The 22,853-nt window shown below is 40.1% G+C and overlaps 1 protein-coding gene across 1 annotated transcript in view; it reads left to right on the plus strand.

Annotated features, from left to right (window-relative positions):
- The window catches only part of SMURF2 (SMAD specific E3 ubiquitin protein ligase 2), a 60,007-nt gene that overhangs the window by 19,656 nt on the left and 17,498 nt on the right, over nt 1–22,853 (plus strand). Inside the window, exons 2-7 of the mRNA XM_015645432.3 lie at nt 7,582–7,620; nt 9,198–9,306; nt 16,644–16,777; nt 16,952–17,017; nt 20,631–20,715; nt 21,983–22,066. Coding sequence (XP_015500918.1) covers nt 7,582–7,620; nt 9,198–9,306; nt 16,644–16,777; nt 16,952–17,017; nt 20,631–20,715; nt 21,983–22,066 — 517 coding nt within the window. The remainder of the gene's footprint in view (nt 1–7,581; nt 7,621–9,197; nt 9,307–16,643; nt 16,778–16,951; nt 17,018–20,630; nt 20,716–21,982; nt 22,067–22,853) is intronic.

A 22,853-nucleotide genomic window follows, 5' to 3' on the forward strand; every position in this document is an offset into this window, starting at 1 on the left:
GGGAACGGTTCCAGAGCCGGGGAATGGTTCCTGCAGCTGCCTGTGCTCTCCTGATGTCCAGGCCATCAGTGCAGGCTGAGACCAAAGGTTCTTGTGCAGAAAACTGGGGAAAAACAATGAAAGAAAACCAAACCAAAACAACCCAAGTCTGGAAGGGATTGTGTTTGGGGTGTACCTGGCTGCTTGCCCTGCAGCTCTTCCTGCTGCAGAGCCAGGGATCCAGGGATGGGGGAGAGGGATTGCCTTGGATCTCATCGAGCAGAGCGTGTCTGAAATCAGCATCAGCCTGTCCAGCGTCCTTGGGTGAACTGGGCTTCCATGTGCTGGCATATGGCACCTGCAGCTCCGTGTGCTGCCTCCCCTGGGCCCTGGACAGGTGGAGTTTGGAGTGATAATTTGGGTGATGTTGATACAATGAAGTATTGGGGAAAATAACAATCCTACTGTTCTCTGTGTGTGTACATGTACTGACTCTAGGTTAGAACTGTTCTGAATTTCTGCTGCTTTGTGAGACCCTGAAGGAGCAGCTGTCCATAAGTAAAACAGAGCAGCCTGGAAGTAATTGTCTGTGTGTACTTGTAAGAGAAGTGCTTTTTTGTGTTTTAGTTCTGCATTTCTGAGTGTGCTTTGGGAAATGGAAAAGCTGAATGCTTAAGAAGATTGTATCTCCAAAAATCCAAAGGGTGTTAGCTGGTTATGTTGGAATACTGATGGCAAAATCTGCTTTTTAACTTTATTTTATTTTTAATAAAATAAATTTCTGGAGCTGCAAAACAGGCAGGAGGAAAAACTATATGTCTGCATTAAAATGACATATAGTTGCATTTTATAGGTGCATTTTGTTTTATGAACTTCTCCAGCACAACTGCAGGAAGGGCAACCTGGCTGATCCTCTGCTCTGCAGCCATGTGCTTCTGCCACTTCCTTTGCCACAGGTTTGCAGATGGCGTGACTGCAGGATAAGTCTGTGCAGCTCTAGGAGCCAACAGTGAACTAATCTGTCTCCCCAGAAGGTTCATTTTCTGTTAAGCCAGTTCAGCTTCCTGCTCTACCTTGTATTGCTGTGCTGGCTGGACCTGCTTTGAGGGAGGAACAGCTGCAGCCCCCTGTACTGTGGGGTGCAACATGAAACCTTCCAGCATGCTCTGATCACCGATCCTGCTCAGAATAATGGTCAGCTGCTGTGTTCTGACCCATTTCATGCTGCAAGACCTTGACTCCAAACCCCTTTGCACCTGTAAAATACAGTATTTGCTAGGTTTACCTGCTTTTGTGTGTCCCTTCTTGACAACAATAGATGGCAATCTTCAAAAATGCAGGAGTTTGATTAAGTGACAGTAAACTCTTATGGTCATGTTCTGTCACATTTTGTTCATCTGCAGAGAAAGCACCTTTCAAAGGAAATGGAACCTTAAAAAAAAATTCCTTGGAGAGATCAACTGTAAAATAAAACTTCATGTGAATAGTTGGGGTAAACAATTTTATTTCAAAATCTTAATTAAGGAGGTTATTACCTCAACAGCTGTATTTGCAAAATCCATATGGTGTTATTTACAGCTCTTTGTTCAATAAAGAGTTGAAGACCTCCTGTTTTATATTTTCCCATGTGGGAATTCAGGCAGGTCCAAGGAGGGAATGCAAGCAGGAAAATATAAGTTTCTTGTGAGTGTGCCAACAATGGAAGAAACCAGTAGGAATCTGTTTAAAAATGTTTAAAGCATTGAGCCATCCTGCTGGAACCTGTGCGTGGTGTGCTGCCTGTCACAAATGACTTTTCTGAAAGAAACAAGTGAATTTGCAAAGAGTTTTGTACACTGTGGAGAAAAGTACATCATGTCAGCTTTAGGTTCAAACACCCGAGCAATTTCTGGGTCCCAGGGGCAGCCGTGAAGGCGAGGAGGGGCGTGAGTGTGGCTTCATTTGCCTTCCTCTCTCTCCCTCCCCCAAGCAGGCTCATTCCAATCAGCAGTGTAATTGGAATGCAACCACAGTCTGGAGGAGGAAGGGGAATTTTTGGCAAGGAGAGGCAGAGCAGTTGGGAGCTTTATTCAGATTAAAGCATAGACGACCATTCATTATCAGTACAACACACATTAGCAACAGCATAGCATTGTGTTTCTACAGCTGGGACTTATTTTGGTGATTGTATTGCCCTGCGTAGAACATGCAAACAACTGGGATCTGATCACAAAACCCAACGCTAATGGCTTTCAGTAAAAGATGGTGTTTCTGTAGGGGTAGAAAGACTTGTCTTCAAAATAAGCCATTGTGGTAAAAATTGATAGGCAGCCTGTCGCTCTCCCGTGTGTTACATATGTTCTTGAACAAGAGCTTTTTCTGGGAGAAAAACCCTTGGGGAAAGAGAAAACCAACAGGAATGATAATGTGAAAACTGTTGGTTGGATTCAGAAGGCTGAACTTGTTCTTCTGTGGTGTTGACACGTGGAAAGCCAGAAGATTACAAAACATAATCTTAGTTTTGGACCAAGTGCTTTCCTCCCCATAACCTCAGGGCTGTCTGTTGACACAGTGTGGATTCTTCTGGATGGCTGGCATGGGGTGGAGGGGCTTTTACTGAGCCATGTATATAGACTTAAATGTGTTGATTGTGTTTCTTTCTGCAGCTGGTGTGCTCAGTTCCATGGACATTCATGATTATTTTTATTTTCTTACCTGTCTTCCTTGATCTTTCTTTGGTAGTACTGGTGTGTCTCAAATATACACATTTAAAAACTACTTACTGAAGATGTCTTAAGCAATATTATTTTTAACATAGGAATTAAAAAATATATATTTGTGAAATGATCATCTACAGCTGTAGCCCTGAGGTGTTTGTACCTCATGCTGCTGGGTATAAACATATTTAAACCTTGTCATTTGTCATAAATCAAGCAGTGCATTATAACAGACAACTGACAGTGTACAAACATGCAGGTAATATAACACTAAAACCTACTTGTGAAGTAAAGTAGTGGTGATCCTGTTTTTCACAGGTGAATGTGGTGAACAAATTGTCTACAAACAGTTTGATATAGGCTGGAAATACCCATGAGGGTTGAATACACAGCCCTTAAATGTCCGGGTTCCTTGAATTCACATAACACTTTCCTTCCTTCTAATGTTGCTTCCTCAGCACTCATTCTGGTGTTACCCAGCCTTGGGAGGTAAATAGATCATTGAAGACTCTAAGCTCATGTCTGAGAGATGGTGATTCTGTGAAATCTCATAGAACTTCATCCTTTTTAACTTGTTTTATCACAAGCTTCCTATGCTGGAGCTCCCTTTCCACCTCATGGGCTTCATATTCTTCCTCCCTCTAACTGTGGAGACCTGGTGTTACTGATATACTTATTATTCTGAAATAAACATACTTTTTAATACTTCTAAAACAGTGGTAATATATAATATAGAATACTTTCCCTAACAACAGCTTGATGTCATTAAAGGTTTGATTTTTCTGTAAAAATGGTTCCAAAGTAAGCAGCAGTTGTAACAAGAGTTTTTCAGTAACTAGCAAAAAGAATAAACAGAGTTCAGAAAATGAGAGGAAAATATTTATCTTTCTATAAAATTGACCTTTTCAACAGCCACAGTTCCATTCAATTTTTATGTGAGTTCAACCAATTATTCACCCCCTCTATAACTGCATGTAAATTTTAATAGCTAATACATAGATTGCATGGGTTTGGGGATACTAACTATTTTGCATTTACTTATAATAGTTAAATTATTTTTCAGTAAACCCTTCTTTGTCAGCCACAGGAGTAATAAATCAGAAAAAGGAAATTGGCAAATATGATTCACTTAATTCCTATTTTTGAGTATTTGTGGACTGTGTAGCAAAGCTGTCATAGAAGTAGACTGGGTAGCTTATGACATTATGCTCTTTTCATGTTTCTGTGAGCAGACCTGGGTAGCATATGTTAGAATGAGATCATAAAGCATGATAAAAAAAAATTTAATGTATGTATGCTATGTAAAATTGATGTGCTGTTTGTCTTGGCACATATATATTGGAATATTAATGTTCTCTTTTCTGTAGACTACCCAGGAAGTCTGTAATAAACAGAAACATAGCTATCCATTGACTCACTGATACTCTGTCATGAATACTTTATCTACACGTGTGCTAGAAGCCATTAATGTCATTTGATGATGCACTTATGGTACAACACACCCCCTTCTTTTTTTTCAGTATATCCAGGTCAGAATATCCAGTCGTTGGTTTGCATTAGAGTTCCAGTGCAAGTTTAAATAGCTTAACTTTTTGTTTCAAAATAATTGTAACAAAAAGTGCCTTAAAACAAGCACATCCTAATAATAAATAACCTTCTGCAGTGCCCTTGTACCTCAGGAGGATCCATTAGTGGTGGGGCTGTGTAGATCTGATAACAACGAGTGTTGGGTCCAGAATCATCAGCACTTTAACTTGGCTTTGTTAAGGGAAAGAAATCTCCCTCTAGTTCTTTCTGGTTTTTGAGTCTTTAGCTTAACTTGAACCTGGGATAGAGGACTCAAAGATAATTAAGTCCCATGAGTTTTGTGAGAATCATTGCCTGGATAAAGAGGAGACCCTGGCAGTGACCTGAAGTGAGAGGAAAAAGCTGCAGCAGATCCTGCGCTGCCGGACCACGGGAGAGCCTGCGTGGGAGAGGGTCTGTCTGAACGCCCAGTGGGAAAAGCCTCAGCCACAGCCTTCAGTCAACCGTGAAACATAAATCCATAGGAAACCAAACTTCCTTAGCTTTTATTCTCAAGGAACTATTAATCAGCTGGTTATCAGAATATTCAGAACAGGTTTTAATACAGTGTTGAAACTGTTAGAAAAGTGGAGCATAAACTCTGGTACTTTTCCCACCAGTGGGAAAAGTTTTGTCCAAAAAAAGTCCTGAGATAGATGAGAGCTCTGTGTGTGTGGAAGAAATTTGTTTTACTTTGAGTTGAGCTGATGCTTCTGGGAGCTGGGCTTTTTCACCTGGAAGTACCTGGCAGAGAGGGTGTTGTTAGTGGAAGGTTTCTCAGCATCTCTCCTGTTTTGTTAACCTGACAAAGCCAGAGCGGGTTGACAACTGACTTGCCTTAAATGTGGTTACTAGAGAGGGAAAAGTTGAGCCAAAAATATTAGTTTGTTCACTCATGGCTAATTGTTGGGGAAGCAGTTATTAGTCTGTGTGCTCTGCGTGTGCCCAGTCTTATAAAAATGAGATTTCAGTTAAATTGCATTGGCAGGCTTGCTTTATTTTTGAAAAGAAGTGTTTGTAATTAAAGTTACAATTTCTCTCGCAAGAATAGTTGAACCTCTTTTATCTTGGACATTATACAGTTTCAGGAGCACCCTGTGTGGCTGTGCTGTAGATGAATTTTGACTTAACTATTGGATTTTAAGCCCTCAGCTTCACTTGACACTTCCCATTACTAGTAATGGGTAAAACTGTGACAATAATTGTATCTCTTTTTAGGTACTTTAAAATGTTGCCATCTGTATAAGCATCTATTTTACTTGAAGCTTTTCACCACTGGATGAAAGGTGGCTGGTGAGCAATAACCTATTGCAGTTCTTGGGCAGACAATGTCTGTTGTGTTATCACTCATCTGGGGATATTCTTGATGTAATAAAACCTTCAGGAGCTGCAAAAGCAGTTTTCTATTACCTCTTTTTTTTTTTTTTTCAAATGCCTTTAGGTTGTTCTCAATGTTCTGGATAGAGTAAACTAGATTGTTGGGCACATGGAAGCCTTTAGTAACTGTGGATTTTTATTACACCATCCAAAGAACTTTATTTGATTTGTGGAGCAGCAATGTGACAGTCTCTTTCCTATAAGTACTTGAATGCTGGGTATCAGAAATACCTGAAACATTTGACTCTTTATTAGTATTTTATTACTGCTGACTGTTCAGATTGAAATTATTGGGTGAAAATCCCTTAAATAGAGCTCTTCTTTAGGACTACCAGCATGTCTTTGAATGGACAGAAATTATAATTATTACTTTTATCATCTTTAGGAAACCCCAGCAGCTACCAGCGTGGAGCCAGGGTAACAGTGTTGTTAGCAGCCCCTTATATCAAACTACTGTGCTGAAATTTTCCTGGGAGCAGTTATGTCCCTTTCCTGTGGAATAGGTCAGTGTGAGGGGGTTGTTCTGTGACTCCCTGTAGCCACTGATAGGCATTTCCTTGAATTTAATGGGAGACCAGAACTCCTCAGACCTGAGCAGAGTTGTGGCTAGATTTTACAATGCTGAATTCCAGTGGAAAGCAGCTTCATTAAAATCAGCATCTTCATGAATGTGAAAAGTGGGAAAACATGAATTCCATTATTTAGACTGTCGAGGATGGGTGCTTCTCTGCACTGACTGTGGAGATCTCTGTGGGAGTGCTCATGGATTGCCTCTGCTTGCTTTAATTCAGGCAGAAATTGGGGATCAGGAGCCTTGCAGGATCAGTGGGAGGGTATTCTGGGGGGGAAAGGATAACCAATGGTGTTTGGTTTTAGGTGGTGCCTTCAGGATGTGATTATTGGATGCACTTTTCTCTCTTTGCATTTCCTGGCAGTAATAAATATTGGCGATCTCATAGGAAAAATATCCAAGGGAATCATATAGTGAAGAATCTCCTGCAGCATCAGGTTCCAACCAACTAACTCTTCCCACTCCCCCCCTTCTTTTTATTTTTTTATTACTAGCTGTGGGAATTCATGCTTTTGCTCAATCCCCAAGAATCCTTTTGTATTATCAGTAAATATTTTAATGTTTCACAGGGGAATCTAATATTTCCTGCTTACTAAACCTGTGATAATAGATAAGCATAGTAGTTGAGCGGTGATGCAGTTTGTGAAGAGAAGTCTTCATTGTGTACCTTGGCACCTTTATATGAAATTTGTCCCTTTTGACCTTCTATTTATTTGTTTATTTCAGTTTATTCTCATAGGAGATTATTTTCCCCTGGGTATTTTTAGTTGACAAATGCAAATGTTCCTTCCTTTTAATTTAAACAAACAAACAAAAAAAAGCCTGAAACAATTATCAGCTGCAACAAATAAAAGATATCTTTGGAACCATCAAAACTCTGGCTTTAGAAGTTAGTGTGCTCCACCCAAATGCTTTTCAGGTAAAACCTTTTATTTATTACCATGTAGGATAACAGAAAAGCCTTGGCTGCCTAATGTTCTAATTTTTTATGATCAAGGAAGCTTTTGCTGGGCTGTAGAACTGCGCATAAGCCCCTGCTTGTGTTCCAGCATTAATTACGGTGAACTAGCCAGGAGTGCTCCAGGTCCCTCTCTGGTGAACTCACAGTTGGCAAAACAGTTGAGGGGGAAATAAAAAGGGTGAAACTATTGCCTGAGGAAACCACCACCATCCCACTTCCACTGTAATCTGCTTACAAATTGCTAAAAAATGACATTTCCAGCTCAGCTTTCAGGAATTAATCTGCACGACATATAAGTGATGAAGGAGCACAGTTCATTTATCTTCGTTTTATTTTAAGCAGGATTTTCTGAATTGCTGGGCAGGTAAAATAACTTTTATTTTAAAGTTGGCAATCAGTAACTTAATTTTGTATTTCTGTTTTTCTTGCAGTACTGTGTGCAAAAAACTTGGTGAAAAAGGATTTTTTCCGTAAGTAGCTGTTGTGGTTTGATACATTTATTTATAGATGGAATAAATATTGTGCAAGTTCTATAGTCCAATGTTTGCTTATGATCATTATATTAAGATATTTGCAGTAATGGGGCTGAAGGCTTTGATCTTTTATTTCAAGGCTTCTGTTTTCGTCTTAGGTGACACTCATCACAGAATCATAATAATAATTAGAACACTGACACACTCTCTCTGTTTTTATGGGAGTGGGAAATAAATTTACCCATTCAGTCAAATTACATGTTTTTCAAATTCAGTGTCATATATTTATTAAGTTGTTTTTCATACAAGAACCTTTTGTTAAGCAAACAGATGTGCTCCTTCATTAGTAATAACCACCTTATAACAGCAACATACTCTGAAATTATATTTTAATTAATTTAAATAATGTTTTGAAAGAAGTGCTAAGAAGTAGATGAAGGAGCCAGAAAGGAATGCTATTGTCTGTGTCCTGCATGCACAGATCACCTGCCTGCCACCTCCCACCTGGGAGCAGGAGAAATTCAGAAGAGCAAACCTGAGCTTCGGAAAGAAATTGAAGAGGCAATGATCCAGAATTATACTGTGATTTGAGATACTTCTAAAACATTTCTTATATCCAAATTTCTGTATTGATTGCAAGTTCTTGGGTGTCTTAACAGTTTGATCATGCCTGAAAAACCCACTCAGGATCTGCAGTGTGTGATGCTGAAGCATAGATCAAAAGGTTCCCACTCTTTTGTCCCCACGTGCTTTCTGTGACACTTGTCCCGAGCCCTCTGCTGCCAGACCAGCTCTGGCTGAGTCACCTGAGGAAGTGCAGCTGGGACAAAACTGCACCTCAGCAAATGTGATGAATGTTTCCCCACCTTGATTCCTCCAGCTGACTCACAGCACTCGATGAGGGGAGGAATGAATGAGTGTGAGAGGAAAAGGGGAGGACTTGGGGCATCAGTGGTGGGACCATCCCTTGGTGTCAGTTCAGCAGGAGGTGCTGATCATGGGCTGTGCTGCTCCTGCTGCTTTTCCACCCCTGGATCTGAAGTTGAGCACCATCTTTACACTGATTTTTGGTGTTCAGATGAACCTGTGCTCAGTGTTTCTGAGGTACTGAGCTGGCAGCAAATGGAGCACAAAGCCAGCAGTACACCAAGTGGATCCTGAAAGGAAGAATAACCTATTATGGGCAATTCTCTGTTACACCAATATCAGCCAAAATTATAATTGTGATTTGATCTTAAACATAAAAAGAATGTAACTCTGTTTTCTCTGCCTTTGGCCTCTTTGTGTACTGAGAATTTACTCAAACCTGAATTAGGAGGATTAAGGTGTTTAGATTGTTTTCCCAATGTGTTTGACTTACACAACATTTTCTAACCCGTATCAGTGAAATAAATTCCTAATTTACCCATTTCCTGTGCTTAACACATCGTGTTATTCCCATTCATTAAGTTGGGGTCTCATTTGTGAATAAAAGGTAAATCTTCAAATGAAGGATGAAGTAACTGAACAATGATAAGGGATTTCAAAGCATCCTGATCACTTAGAAGGTTTTTTTTTTCTTTTCCTCCTCTTAGGACTTCCTGATCCCTTTGCTAAGGTTGTGGTGGATGGATCTGGCCAGTGCCATTCTACAGATACTGTGAAGAATACACTTGATCCCAAATGGAATCAGCATTATGACCTGTAGGTGGTAACAGTGGTAACCAAAGGTTTGAAGTGAAGTCCTCTAAATTACACAGACAATATCAGATGTTCATTATCCTGTCCTGTGTATGGCTTGGAAAGTATCCTGGAGTTTATTAGTTTGAGTGAAAAGTACATGTAGCAAAATTCCACTTTCTCATTTACCTCAAAATTTAAACACTGCACTTGTTTTTCTTGTGCTGATGTCTGCAGCATGCTTACATGGACTTACAGCATTGTTTTATTGTGTTATTTTCATGTTAACACTTGTGTAAAATGAAGCCAGTAATTGACAATATTTTCCTCAAACTGCTCTTCTCTTGATGCAATTCTTGTCTGTTGTGGTGCTACAGTATATTTTTCTTTGTGTGCTTTTTGTTGAATTTTCTCTTCTTTCTGTCATTTTCTGTCCCAAATGTTGTTCTCACTGAATTATTATTATCACCACTTTCAAAAAATCACCTTTTGGTGCTTTTGAACAGTAGAATGGGTATGGCACATATATGTCATGGTCTTCCTCTCTTTCTAAAGCATAGAATATTTCTGTATAATATAAGTTATTAAAGCTTTGATTTTTATGTAGGTCTCTGTGCATGCTTTATTTTCCTTGTCTTTTATTCTTTATCTTTTTCCTTGGGATGAAAGATGAGGAAGAGAAATGAACTGTTTTGCATCATTGTATTCTCCTGTTCTGATCTCTGACTTTTCCCCCATGGCTCCATTCCCTGTCCTATATTATTAGAAACTGTTTGAGCATATTTATGTTAACCTTGGCCATCACCAAACCTGCAGCAAATCTGGTGTTGCTACACAGACAATTTCTTGTCCCTCTTTTTTCCAGTGAGGGAAAGCAACTTGATGGGTCTCACAGCAGAATATGGAAGGCCTGGTTTAAAGTCATGTATCTACTCCTTATTTGAATATCCAAGAGTAAATATGTGAAGTTTTTGTTCATAATGTGTTAGTGCAGGGTACAGAACATTTTCTTCACTGCTTAACAAAGTATTGTGGCAGTTTAGTGAAATAATAATATTATAGTTTTATTATCCAAACCCAGTTCAAGCTTAGATTCTGCATGTGAGACTGTAATTCGTATTCACTGGAGAAATGGATACAAAGCAAGTTTTAAGCTCATGTATAGCAATGGCTTGCTTTTCTATTCAAAGTATTTTAAGATAATTTGTTTTTTTTAATGGTACTAAATATATTAAAATATTGATTTGTACAGAATGGAGGTTTCAGACCTTTGCCTTTCCATGTCCTCTCCAAGGATCAGATTAGAGCTAAGGAGAAATCCCTGAAATCGAGCACAGACTTTGATTATTTTGTAGTTAGATGGGTCTTTTAATGGACATTAATGCACAGCTTTCCAGGAATAGAAGGTGAAAAGTGCTGCCAGCATGGCTGAGTGCAAATCCTTCTGTAACCTTTGTACAGCTGGGGAAGGAACTCTCCTGCAGGAGGAAGATGGGCATCGTTTGGCACTTACTCCTTGTCTTGGTTTGCAAAGACAGGTGTCTGCTAAGGAAAGCAGGAACCTCCCTTGAAATGGAAAAATGTAAACCTCCCCCCTTCTCTCTGAATTATTATAGTCTTGAAATCAAGGGGCTCTCAGAGTCAGAATACAACCGGACACCCTGTTGGGCAGGGTGTTGGTAGCAGTCCCATTAAATGGTGGCTGCAGTAATGCTGGAGTGACAGATGTGCTTCTGGTGAAGCAATGATCCTGTAGAAGGGTGTAGTTTTCCTCTGAAGATCCAGTGGTGATGCAGATGGGGCCACTCTTCCTCTGGGAATCCAGTGGGGAAAGGCTGACTGTGGTGTTCTGAGTGTCAGATTATATCCAGGTAGGAATGCTTGGCTCCTCCCCCCGGGTGGAGCATCCCACAATGGGATGATGGAATTTTATCAGCCCTGCAGTGAGACTCAATGGCTCATTAACAGAAAATATCCTCCTGGAGGGAGGATGGGTCATGGAAGAGATAAAGAACACTGCCACACCTGGTTTTAACAGCTGGTAATAGAATAATTTTGAGATTCTGTGTGGAAGATACCAAAATTCTTTGTGGAAGTCACTGGTTCCCTGTGACTGTCCCAGTTCTGGCCAGTTTGAAGTGCTGTGGGACAGTGGAGTTGTCTGGAGTGGCTGTAAAGGATTCTCAGTGCTCCATGGGCTGATGATTTGATTCCCTTCTGGAGAAAAGGAGCAAAGGACATGGGAAATGAGGGATGATGCTGATATGCAACAAGAGTAATGGAAAAACACTGTAAAATCTTTAGAAAAAATTCCTTTCTGGTTATAACTTTTAAGAAAGGATGATGAGTAGGTATTTTTAGGTTGTTTTATAGAACAAGCCGTGGTTGTATCTGGATACTGTATTGTCTTTCCAAGGCTGTGATTCCAATCCACAACATATTACAAAAAGCAGAGAGAAAAAGGGGGATTCTGGCAGAATGTTTTGCTTGATCAGATTTGAAGCATCTCTTGCTGGATTGTCCAAAGGAATTTAGACCTTTGTGAAAGATTTTTTGTGGATGGTGATTTGGTTTTTTGATGTTTGGAGAAGAAGCTCCCTTAATAGATTTTGTTGAATTAGTTTATTATTTTCAATATAAAATCTTGTCCTCTAGTGAAAACTACTTTCTTTGATTCTGGCTGTTGAATTCTCTGATGACAGAAGTATATCCAGTATTTCTAATTCAAAGTAAAATTTTGTGTTGTGTCAGGCCTTGTTATTAGAGAATAATCCTTTCCCTCTCCAAATTTTCTTCATAATAATTTAACTCCTTTAACAGTCTCACCTGTTATTCCTTACTCTAGGGAAATGTATTTCCATTTATAAACATCAGTCACATTATCTTCACTTCCTATTTAAAACAGCAGTAAAAGATTAAACCTTTTTGTTACAACAACTCACTACCTGGCTATTATTATAAGGTAATTTTTTACTTTATAATATACTCAGTGTCAGGTGTCAGCTTTTCATCTGCACCAGATATTAAGATAATTTTTTCATGTATCATATGATGGCAGATGCAAATGGCACAGTCAGATGGAGCTGTTATAATGTATTTATGCAGTAATGTCTGAATTAAGTTGCTAATTCCAAGAGAATTTTGTGATTTGCTAACCTGATTCAGCATAAGTAGATGTTCTGTTATATAAGAATTTCAGAAGGACTTTTGCAGTGTTATAAAGAGCAAAAAGGGGTTGGTTTCTGCCTTATGTTGTTCTTAGTTCAGATCTTAGTGTGAAAAGGAAGTGGTTGAATTAGCTGCTTGATTCTTCAGCCTAGATGGGTGTGTGTGTAGAGAGGGGGAATCTGGGAGACTTTCCAGAAATAAATTGGCAAATAGTTGCTGTCTGGATGTACTTTAATGTCAGTAAAATACCATGCTTGCCCTGGATGTATTCCCCTTCCTTATTTTCAGTCTTGTTTGTGTTTTCCCTATTGTTCAGGCCTTTCCCCAGAGCTTTTGAATAACCAGACTCGACACATTTACAGACTTCTTTGCACTCACAGCTAAACTACCTAAACCAGCAGTTCAGGAACTTAAACCCCTTTTTTTCTCTTCTTTCCCCTTTTTTCCCTCCTGAGGTAGCCAGAGCTCTCCTACATTGCCTGTCCAGTCTGCTCCAGCCTCTCCCACAGCCCTTAAGGCACAGCAGGTCACATCACCTCCTCCTCTCTGAAAGGTGTTTGCAGTGTGATCTCCACCAAAACCTGCTTCTGGTCCCAGCTTTAGTCTGTGCCCTTCAAGTCCTCTCCCCCAGGGTCCCACGTGGACTCTTCTCCTTTGTGTTCTCTCTCTAATGGAACCTAACTCAACTCCCAAAAATAACTCCTCCTCCTCTTCCCAAAATCTCTCTGCAGGTTCTGGTGCTCTTTGGTGCCTTCCCATCCTCAGGCTGCTGCACTGCCCTGGCAGAATCACTTTTCTCCCCCAGTCCTCTGACTCTATTTTGTATAGTTCATGCTAAGGATCCTGGATTTTTCTCAGGGAGAGAAGGCAGCAGCTCTGCCTAGTGCTGCTTTAGACAATCCAGTCCTAGATTAGCTCCTAAAGAGCCATCAAACAGCTCTGTGCAGCTGCTTTTCCTTCTCCACGTGCTGCTTGAGGCTCGTTGGATGAAGCTGATGATGCCCTTTGCAGCAGCCAGTGAGTACCACATGTCCCTTCTCCATTCCTGCCTCATTCCTGCCTCAGCCACAGCCCCTGGCAGGTCCTGCTCACCCTCCCAGAGGCTCAAACACTCTTCAGATGCTGCAGAGATGAGCAATGTCAGGAAGGAAGTGAATGAAGATGGGAGAGAAAAAATTGGGGTGCTATTTTTCGTTCTGTCTCCTCACACTCTCTTCTTCCCAGTCTGGAAGTAGCTGGTAGCTCAAAGCAGAACAATGAGATTATATTAGAAAAAAAGTCAGAAATGGGAAAATGGAGAAACAAACCAAGTAATTCATCCAGGTCATAAAAACAGTCTGTGACAGCATGGATTAGAAATAGAGAATTCCTGGCTTCCAAACCTGAGTTCATACCTCGTGATGCTGCATTTTTCTCGCCTTCTGGAGGGAGTATGTCTGGCTTGTGATCAGGAAGAGGTGTGTTTTTTCAGGAATATTTTTTTCCACTTTCTTCATTCTGCATTTCTCCAGTGAGGTGAACTCTTCAGGGAAAGTGTACGTAATACCATGGGGATGAAAAGTCACTCGATACCAAATCTTCCTCAGTGGTAGACAAAATAATGATTGTCTCTGTGTTTAAAATTTTTATTTAAATAATTTAGAGGTTTCTAGTAAGGCATGAATTTGACTTTTTTTTCTTAGAAGTGCTAAGAGTGGGGAAATTAAAATTTCTGAATATGCAGTACTTAACCAGAGCCCTAATTTTAAAGGTTTAGAAAATATGTAAGTCAACAAAATGTCTATGCAATTGAATTTCTTTGTTTCCACTTTATTAATACTAATCCCATTATCACTGTTGAAGTACTGAAGCTGTGGAATAGATATTGCTGATAGGATAGAGGAAAAAAAGAAATACAAGCTCCAAGAACTTTAATTATGAGGAGGGAGAGAAAGTCATCCAACAAAATGGGGGGGTTGTGGTTTTTTGTTTCTGGTTTGGTTTGTTGCACTTTATTTTTTGGAACATTCTTTTTTAATAAAAAGTAAAATTCCTAGCTCAGGCTTTTATGTTGGAACTTTATTGCCAGATGATGTAAAACAAATGTAACTTATCCACCAAATGAATTGGAAATGTCAGCTTGTCCTACTGTCACTCTCTAAATACAACCATGGGTTTTTATGCCTGAAATGATGCAGAAATGTAGATGAAACATTTTGCTGTAAAGCCAACTAGACATTACTTAACTATTTATTTTTTCCTTTATTAAAAAAATAGACATCTTTATTTGGAAAAATGCAGCTTGTCTTGCTTATTTCCTTTAAAAGTGTGAACTAGCCCAGGTTTTTGGGTGCAAAAATCAAGAGTAGATTATAGTGGAATGTGGAGTCCTCACCTGTTGGTGTGGATGGTGACTGTTCCTCCCAACCCTGAGAACCTCACCCTGAAACATTACAGGAATTCTTGGAAACTGTGTTGTGTATTCAGCTGTTCTACATATTATTCAAACTGTTCTCTTATGAAATTGTGTTTAACCATATACCTTTGACTTTTTTAAAGCAACAAGGAAAACTGGAAAATTCAAGACAGGTCATGATAAGTCTTTATTTTTAAGTGCACCTAAATTGTTCTCATAAGAATTTATTTTAAGTACATAAAGCATTGTAGACTGCAACTATGCACGTGATTACCCATCTTCATCTTGTTTCTTTCTGCAAAATTGGCATTGTCAAGGTTGTAAGGCCAAAAATCTGACCTATGTCGTACAATCAGTTTACTATTAAAAAACTTGGGGGCTTTTTTATGTGAAGTTTGTGTTTTGTTTGAGTTTGTTTGTTCTTGTTTTTGTGTAAATGTGCAGTGGTTACTTTAAATCGTGAGGCTTTTCTGTCTTCTACTTCTTGGGTCAGTTGCTGTCTGCAGGTGGGAAAAATAAGTTGTAAAAGTTCTGCTTTTTGGAAAAGGAAAAATGGAAGAAGTGCTAACCTGGTCACAGCTGTAATTTTAAGCCATGCCAGTTAGTTCAATTATTTGGTTTGCCAACCTTGACAGTATCATTTCTATCTTTATGAAAATATTAAGATGTTTAAAAGCCAATAAAGCCACGGTCAATGGGGAGATGTATTTAGACATTGGTTGATCAGTTTTCATTCAAAAACAAACAAAAAAGAAGCACTTGGAACTAAACTAAGGCCAGAATTTGTGGTCTGGGAAGAGAGAACTACAAGCAGTTCTTGGGATCTAAGCCATAGTTACAAATTCATTTCCCTCAACTTGAAACAGCCATAATAATTGTGTATTGGCAATCACCGATTTATCTTGAGTGTTTTGAAATTGTGCTCTGAAAGTTTAGAAAACAAAAACGAGCTCACAAAGTAATTGCCTCTGAAGAACAAAGCTTTGACTGAAAAAAGCAGAAGTAAAACAGCTTACAGTGTCCGGGTTTCCCCAAGGCAGTGAACACGGATCCAGGTTTTGCCGAGCATGTCCATGGGAATGCCGTGAGGAGAGACCCGGAGTGAGCAGGGGCAGGAGGGGAACGTGGCACATCCCACATGTGGATTGCTTGTCATGGCTGTAGTGTGTAATGTATGTCTGGGACATACATTACTGAGGGTAAATCAGCCTCCTGGGGCTCCTGGGGCTCGGGTAACTGCAGCTGTGTGATGGCTTGGCCTGACAGTCCCTGGGTGCTGGGCAGCACCTGCACAGGGTCCCTGCATTCCTGGCGCTTGGAGGAGCAGCCCCAAAGAGCTCCCGGCTCCTGTCCAGCACTGGGGCCGCTGTCCCTGCTCCCACTGCCCCCAGACACTGCTGGGATGCCACGAGCATTGTTCCCCCTTGGGACAGGCTGGGCTGGGGCATGGGGCTGAGCATGTTTGTGGCTGCTTGGAGAGCTGTGGTGCAGGGCCAGCCCGCAGCCTGCCCGTGTTGCTGTTTGAACAGATTTCGGTTGGTTCACGTGAATGCCTCCTTCCAGAATCAGGCTTTTAGAGCAGTTTGTATTCAAGTGGGCTCCTCCATGAGACATGCTTCCATTGAAGTACAATGCACATCTTACCTGCAGATGACTTGCTCTCTCTTGCCATTACAGTGTGTGTTAAATTTTTAATGTAGCGGTTGACGATCTTTTTTCCCCCCAAGGTGATTTCTGACGCATCGTCAAAGTGTTCAGTAAGTGCCACTGACAGTATTGTTTGTTCCACGTTTTTCAGATATATTGGGAAGTCGGATTCAATAACAATCAGCGTGTGGAATCACAAGAAAATTCATAAAAAGCAGGGAGCTGGTTTTCTGGGTTGTGTGAGACTTCTTTCAAACGCAATCAACCGCCTTAAAGACACTGGTTGTAAGTAAGCTGAGGACTAGTTTCTTCTCTTTCAGCCTAAGCTTGCATGCACAGGCTTTTGAAGAATGACAGTTAATTGGTTTTTTTAAAGCTTGTATGTACCAGGTGGTTTGGTAGTTTGTGATGGCATTTTGTTTTGTTGTATGATTTACACTTTGTGCCCTCATTTTGTAGATCAGAGGTTGGATCTGTGCAAGCTTGGGCCAAATGACAACGATACTGTTAGAGGACAGATAGTAGGTGAGTAAAGGTTTTTATCTTTTAGTTCTCTTTTTATCTTTAGTTTCTATAGTAGCTATAGAAATACTCTTTTAGCTGTCAGTTTTCTATATTGAATTCTCCTGTCTACTGCCAGAGCCATTTGGACCTCAGGCTAGAATTATGTGGGTAGAGAATTAAAAAAAAACCCAAAGAAAACCCCAAACCAAAATGCTATAATAAATGTTGGGGCAAATAAGACCATAGATAATAAAAAAAGTTCAGAAAGTTTTTATTTTCACTGTAAAGAATGGTGGCAGTTTGAATGTGAACTCTCTGAAAAACTGACTACAAAATTCTTGGCCATTGAGAGCTCCAGCAAGGCTGTACTTCCTTTAGGTTTTGGGGAAAACCTAAAAAGCATTTTGCTTACAAGCAAGTAAAATTGCTGTCTAGGATGACTTGGTTAATTAATTTTGTGTTTTCATGGCTTATTAACAAGTCTGTCACCAATCTCAGTAACTGTGCTTTGTCATTCTGTGAACTGGTGAACTTTAAAAAAATTCAGAATTAAAAAGAAGCTGGCAAATTGAAAAGCCAGTATCCTCAAAAAACTTCATAAACACTCTCTTTATGGTGCATTCTCAGTTCTTTGTGAAAGCAGCATTTCTAATAGGTCGTGTAAGTCAAAAATTGGTCAGGATAAGGAAGTTCTTAATTTATATGGCAAGATGTTAATGAAAATATTTGGACATGCGGGAAAGAAAAGTGAATTGTTATGCTCAGTTTTATGTTCAATTCCTAGCTGAAATGATATCCAAACAGCACTGAAATATCAGCAAATAATAAATGTGTTTGTTTGCCCTCCCTCAGAGTGCTCTGTTGAATAACACCTGTGACTTTACCTCTCTGTGTTGCTTTAACTGTCTGTCTCCATCTGATCTGAGAGTGCTTGCTTTAAGATCAGGGTGTGGTGGCACAGGAGAGTCAAATGATGGTAGAAATTGTCAGTGCATTGCCGACTCTTCAGGCTGTTCTTGATTAAATTTTCTCTACATAAGCTTGCACAGAAGAGTAAAGGATGAATCAGTCACTTCTCTGGGGTGTGTTTTGTTGTGGGTTTGTTTTGCTTGCTGGTTTGCTTCAGTGTGCTGGTCCCCTGAGCATCCCAGTGTGTGTGCAGCTTTGTTTGTGGGTGCCTTTGGAGAGCAGGCTGGGCTGGGTGCACAGGAGAGCAGGTTCAGGGTGTGCTGGGAGCAGGGAGCTCCATTCTGCTCACACCACAGAGCAGGGACTGTGCTCTCATGCTGCCCTCCAGAGTATGAACTCACATCCTGGGCAGCATCACTGGGGAATGCTGCCATTCCTTACAGGGGAAAAAAACCCAACCCAAAAACCCCTCCCCAAAGCAGAAAGGTCTGGGAGGCTTGTGGCAAATCCACTGCAATGTGCAATGACAAAGAGAGAACTGCTCAGGGAGAAGTCAGAACTAGTCAGCAGTGTGGCACAGCCTGGGCTGCCAGGCTGGCTTTAGCTGATGTGGCCATGAGAAGTGCCAGAGCAGCACTGGCTCCCCTGGGATGCTGCTGGGGCTGCCCTTGAACACCAGGAGCTGCTGGATTGTGCACTGAACCTACAAAAATACACCTTGTCATGTTACAGCAGAGACCCAGAGCAAATCTGTGTGTTCTGTTTTCTGTTGGTATCATCAGAAAGGTCCAGTTTACTTAGTCATGGTTCTGTTTAAATTTAATGCATCCTTGGTAAGATTCCAGAGACTCCTGTCTTTTTTATTTAAGTTGTCATTATTAATCTTCTTATATTTTAATCTTTCTTTGCTAATGAAGCTTTATTGAGTGGATGAATGAGCCTGAGTAAAACCAGATAATTCCACTACACTAACAGTAGTTAGTTGAGAAATCTGGATTAAAAATAAGTAAAAACACAGAATAAATTATAAATATAATCACAGTTCTTCCAATTATAAACTCTCTTAAATTAAGAGACCATGCAAGATTGGAAACTGATTTTAAAATGTAATTGATGCCTTCAGCAGATGATAATCTTGCAAACCAAATACACAGTGGGTTTGTCTTGGTACAGGGATCAAGGGGATCTTTACCTTAAATCCCTGGGTTGTCTTCAAAGAGAGGAAGAAAAGGAAGCATTTTCAGCAGTGGATCCAGGAGCACCTGAATTGTGTCTTAATCTTGCAGCTCTTCTGTGCCACCACTTTATTTCTGATGTGGCAGTGCAGAAAAAAATGAGCCCTTACTTATTACAAAATGAAGGTGTTGCACAAATTTTGGTCCTCACGTAGGCAAAGAGGAGGTGATTGCCTTTTTTTATGTTAATTTCTGTCTGTGTGTTTTGCTTGCCAAACCTTGCCTACCTGCAGTGGTGTGAATTTGTAGAGTGTGGGGTTGTGACAGGATAAATACATCATGTGAGATCTTGGTTTGGTTGAATTTAAAGGTGTCTTTCCCTCTAAAGTTGTTTTGTAACGCTAGTGTTCATGGAAGATTAGGGCATAATATGGATTAGGAATGCAGCAAGTATTTCAAGGTTCCCTGGTCTGTTGAGTTCTAAGGTTCAAAACATGTTGTTGTCAAAAATTTGGGTTCTCAGGCAAAATCTGACAGTTCTGCTCCAACTTTCTAAACTTTCTAAACTTTCTAAACTTTCTGATCTTTACAAAATTTTGGTTGCATCCAGGTTAAAGTCTTTAAGATCATTTCACTGCATATCAATAGGATTTGAGGACAGTTGTACAGAGGTACATTAATGCCACCTCAAGAAATGTGGGCCACAGCACGTATTTAGCTTTTAAAGCAATTGTTTTATTGTTAAAGGCATAACAAAACATCAAAAAAAACCCCAACCCTGCAGGAACACAAGTGTCATAAATTATCAGATTGGACACTTGCAAACTGTGATATTGGGAACAAAAGCAGCCTAAAAAAATCTTTGTTTTCATAATTGCAGTACAAAAGCTTTAGGCATAAATACCCATTACAGTGAATCATGTTTTTTTTTAAAAAAAAAAAGTTAAATTGAAAGTGAAGCAGATTTGATGAGGGCAAGCAAGGGCTGTTCAGGGTGTTTTGTGTGAGTTGCATTTGACTTCTTACCACTGGTGTTAGAAAGTAGCCAATAAACCAAATCTGAAGTGCTTCTAGAAGTTAAATTTTGCCTGGTTTGGTGTTTGTGTGCCTGTGTGTGTTGAAACCCATGGGCACACAAAATATGTGAGAAAAAGTCAAAACCAGGGAGGAATTCCTTGTTTTAGCTCTTCCTGTTCAGAGTTCTCCTGTTAGCCTTGTCCCAGCCATGAGGGAGGAGGCACCCCACTGCCACCAGCTGAGTGTCACAGTCTATCTCTACACACAAAATCAATTGAAGTTTCATGGTTCACTTTCTTTTCTGCCTTAACTTGCACTCAGATTCTGTAAACTAACTTTTTTGGAGTAAGATGTAGAGAATTCTATGTATGAAAACAAAGTTCCTGTGCAACCATCTTTGAATTGTGAGAAGGAAAAAGTATCCTAAACACATCTCAGCTTAGTACTCCAAGTTGTACCAATTCTCTTTCAAATGTAACCATAATTTGCATTCAGATGCCACATCTTTAATCATTCTTTTATTATCCTAATAGTCAGTCTTCAGTCCAGAGACCGAATAGGCACAGGAGGACAAGTTGTGGATTGCAGTCGGTTATTCGATAACGATTTACCAGACGGGTAAGCTGACATCATTGTGATGTAAACACAAACACAGCTCATACAACAGACTTCTGCAATAGTGAGAAGTGTGCAAATAAATTATTTTAAATCTTGCACTCAGAGTTCTGCAGTTCTGCATTCAGAACAGGAGCTGAGCCAGCTGGGGTATGCAGAGCAGTTGATAGTTCAGCTGTTGTCTTATCTGCACTTGGAAAAGGGGACGTGACATGTGTAAAGAAATGCTTTGAAAAATAACTTGTCCAAGAGAACAGATTAAATCACAGCCAGCAAAGTGCTTTATGCATGCAGTAGTTTTGTAGCAAGGAAGTGACCACAGGGCCTGGCTGCCCTTCTGCAGCACCATGCAGAGGTGTAGATCCACCGTGATAAACATGGATCACTTCTTCTTCATGCACCTCTTAGTGAAGAAAACATGACTGGAAAAGGTAATGCAACCCAAATTCTTGCTGTATTTACCTTCCAAAGGCAGGGTTTAGGATTCTGGTTTGTCCCTGTGAGAGTTAATGACATCATTATCACCTAGAACAGTTTTGCAAACACAGGAAAATACTCTGGTTTAGGTTCTGGTACTGTCAGCAACTTCTCCAGAGCAAACACAGACCTTCTAAATGTGATTCTTGGCAGGTAAAGACAGGAGAAAATGAGTTTTCAGAGGATGAATTTTGAAATGCAAATCATCATCCCAGTCTGTAACAGCATTCTTTTGTTAATTTGGAGTCCAGATAAGTAAAAAACATTCTTGAAAATGCTTCTAAATTTTCATTTCAGAATGTTCCTTGCATAAATATTGCTCACTTAATTGTGTAACTGCAAAATTTGCTGTACAGCCTCGTGTTTTTCAGAGTGCAAATTTAATAACAATTCAAAAGTCACGTTTTTTGAAGCTGACTTTTTAATGAAAGCAAGTAGTGCATGAAGATGCTATGAAAGCATTTGTTAGAGTCAGTGGTCAAAGGAAGTTAAATACATTATTAAACATGTGTCCAAGAAGTTCCTTTATGTGGCTATTTGGATTTAATTAGAATTCAAGCTGTTATTGAATATGAAGGTGTGATATTGTTAATGATGTGCCTGGTTCCAAGGGAAGAATATCTTAAACCATTTCTGAGTTCAACTTTCAGTTGTTTCCTGTCACCTCGTTCAGCTAACGTGATTCATAGCAGTGTAAGTCTTCCTGAGCTGGGCATTTCTGTTGGAAATGTTTTGTGCCCTGGTTTCCTGGAAATACCACTCAGTGCCTTATCTCTGCCTGTCTGAACTGCAGGTGGGAGGAGCGCAGGACTGCTTCTGGAAGGATCCAGTATTTAAACCACATCACACGGACAACTCAGTGGGAGCGACCGACACGGTGAGGAATTCCCTGGGAGCCTGTGGCTAGGATGGGGTTTGATTATTGAGCAGTTCCAAGTGGCTCTCACAGGGGGATTGGATTGCTCATTCTTCTGCTCAGTCACTCTTCACAAGCTGAATGCTTTCCTTCTTTAGCATCCTTCTCCTTCAGTCTGACTGATATTTAACTCAAAAGATCATTCTGACTACTTTTTTTCCGCCCTTGTAGTAACAGCTTTGCTTTCGTGTAGAGATGCTGTGGTAGAGCTCTACAAATACAGGCATTACATTTTGCAGACATCTTAAGGGGTGGAGAAGTGAGACCATGAGCAGCTGTCAGACATTGGTCTGTGACTGTAACCCAGAACAGCTGATTGCTGCAGAGTGACTGGAAATCATTGTGATCACCTTTTCTGATCTCTGTAGATGTGTGTTGTGAAGCTGTTCCTCAAGCCACTTTTGCTGTTGCCTGTGTTGCAGGCAGTGTCACTGCATTTTTTTCAGACTCCTCTGCAGATTGCCTGTGCCCACAGATGTTCTCTTCCATTTTCAATATCATTCTGGTTTCTGCATGGATATATTTGATTTTAAGTAATCTGGACTGTTAACACTGTCAGCTCTGATACATATTTGCTGTTTTGGAGAGAAAGGATTGATCAGCTTTTTATTTTCCTATTTCTGTTTTCCTGGTATGTTGAAATACCTATTCTGAGCTCTAGACACAGTAGAAAAACAAATGCAAAATGTATAATTTGTGTAGGGGGTTTCTTGTGACCTTGTCAATCCTCCTTGAACCAATTCAAAAT

This window comes from Parus major, chromosome 18 (assembly GCF_001522545.3).
Source record: "Parus major isolate Abel chromosome 18, Parus_major1.1, whole genome shotgun sequence".
Lineage (NCBI taxonomy): Eukaryota > Metazoa > Chordata > Aves > Passeriformes > Paridae > Parus > Parus major.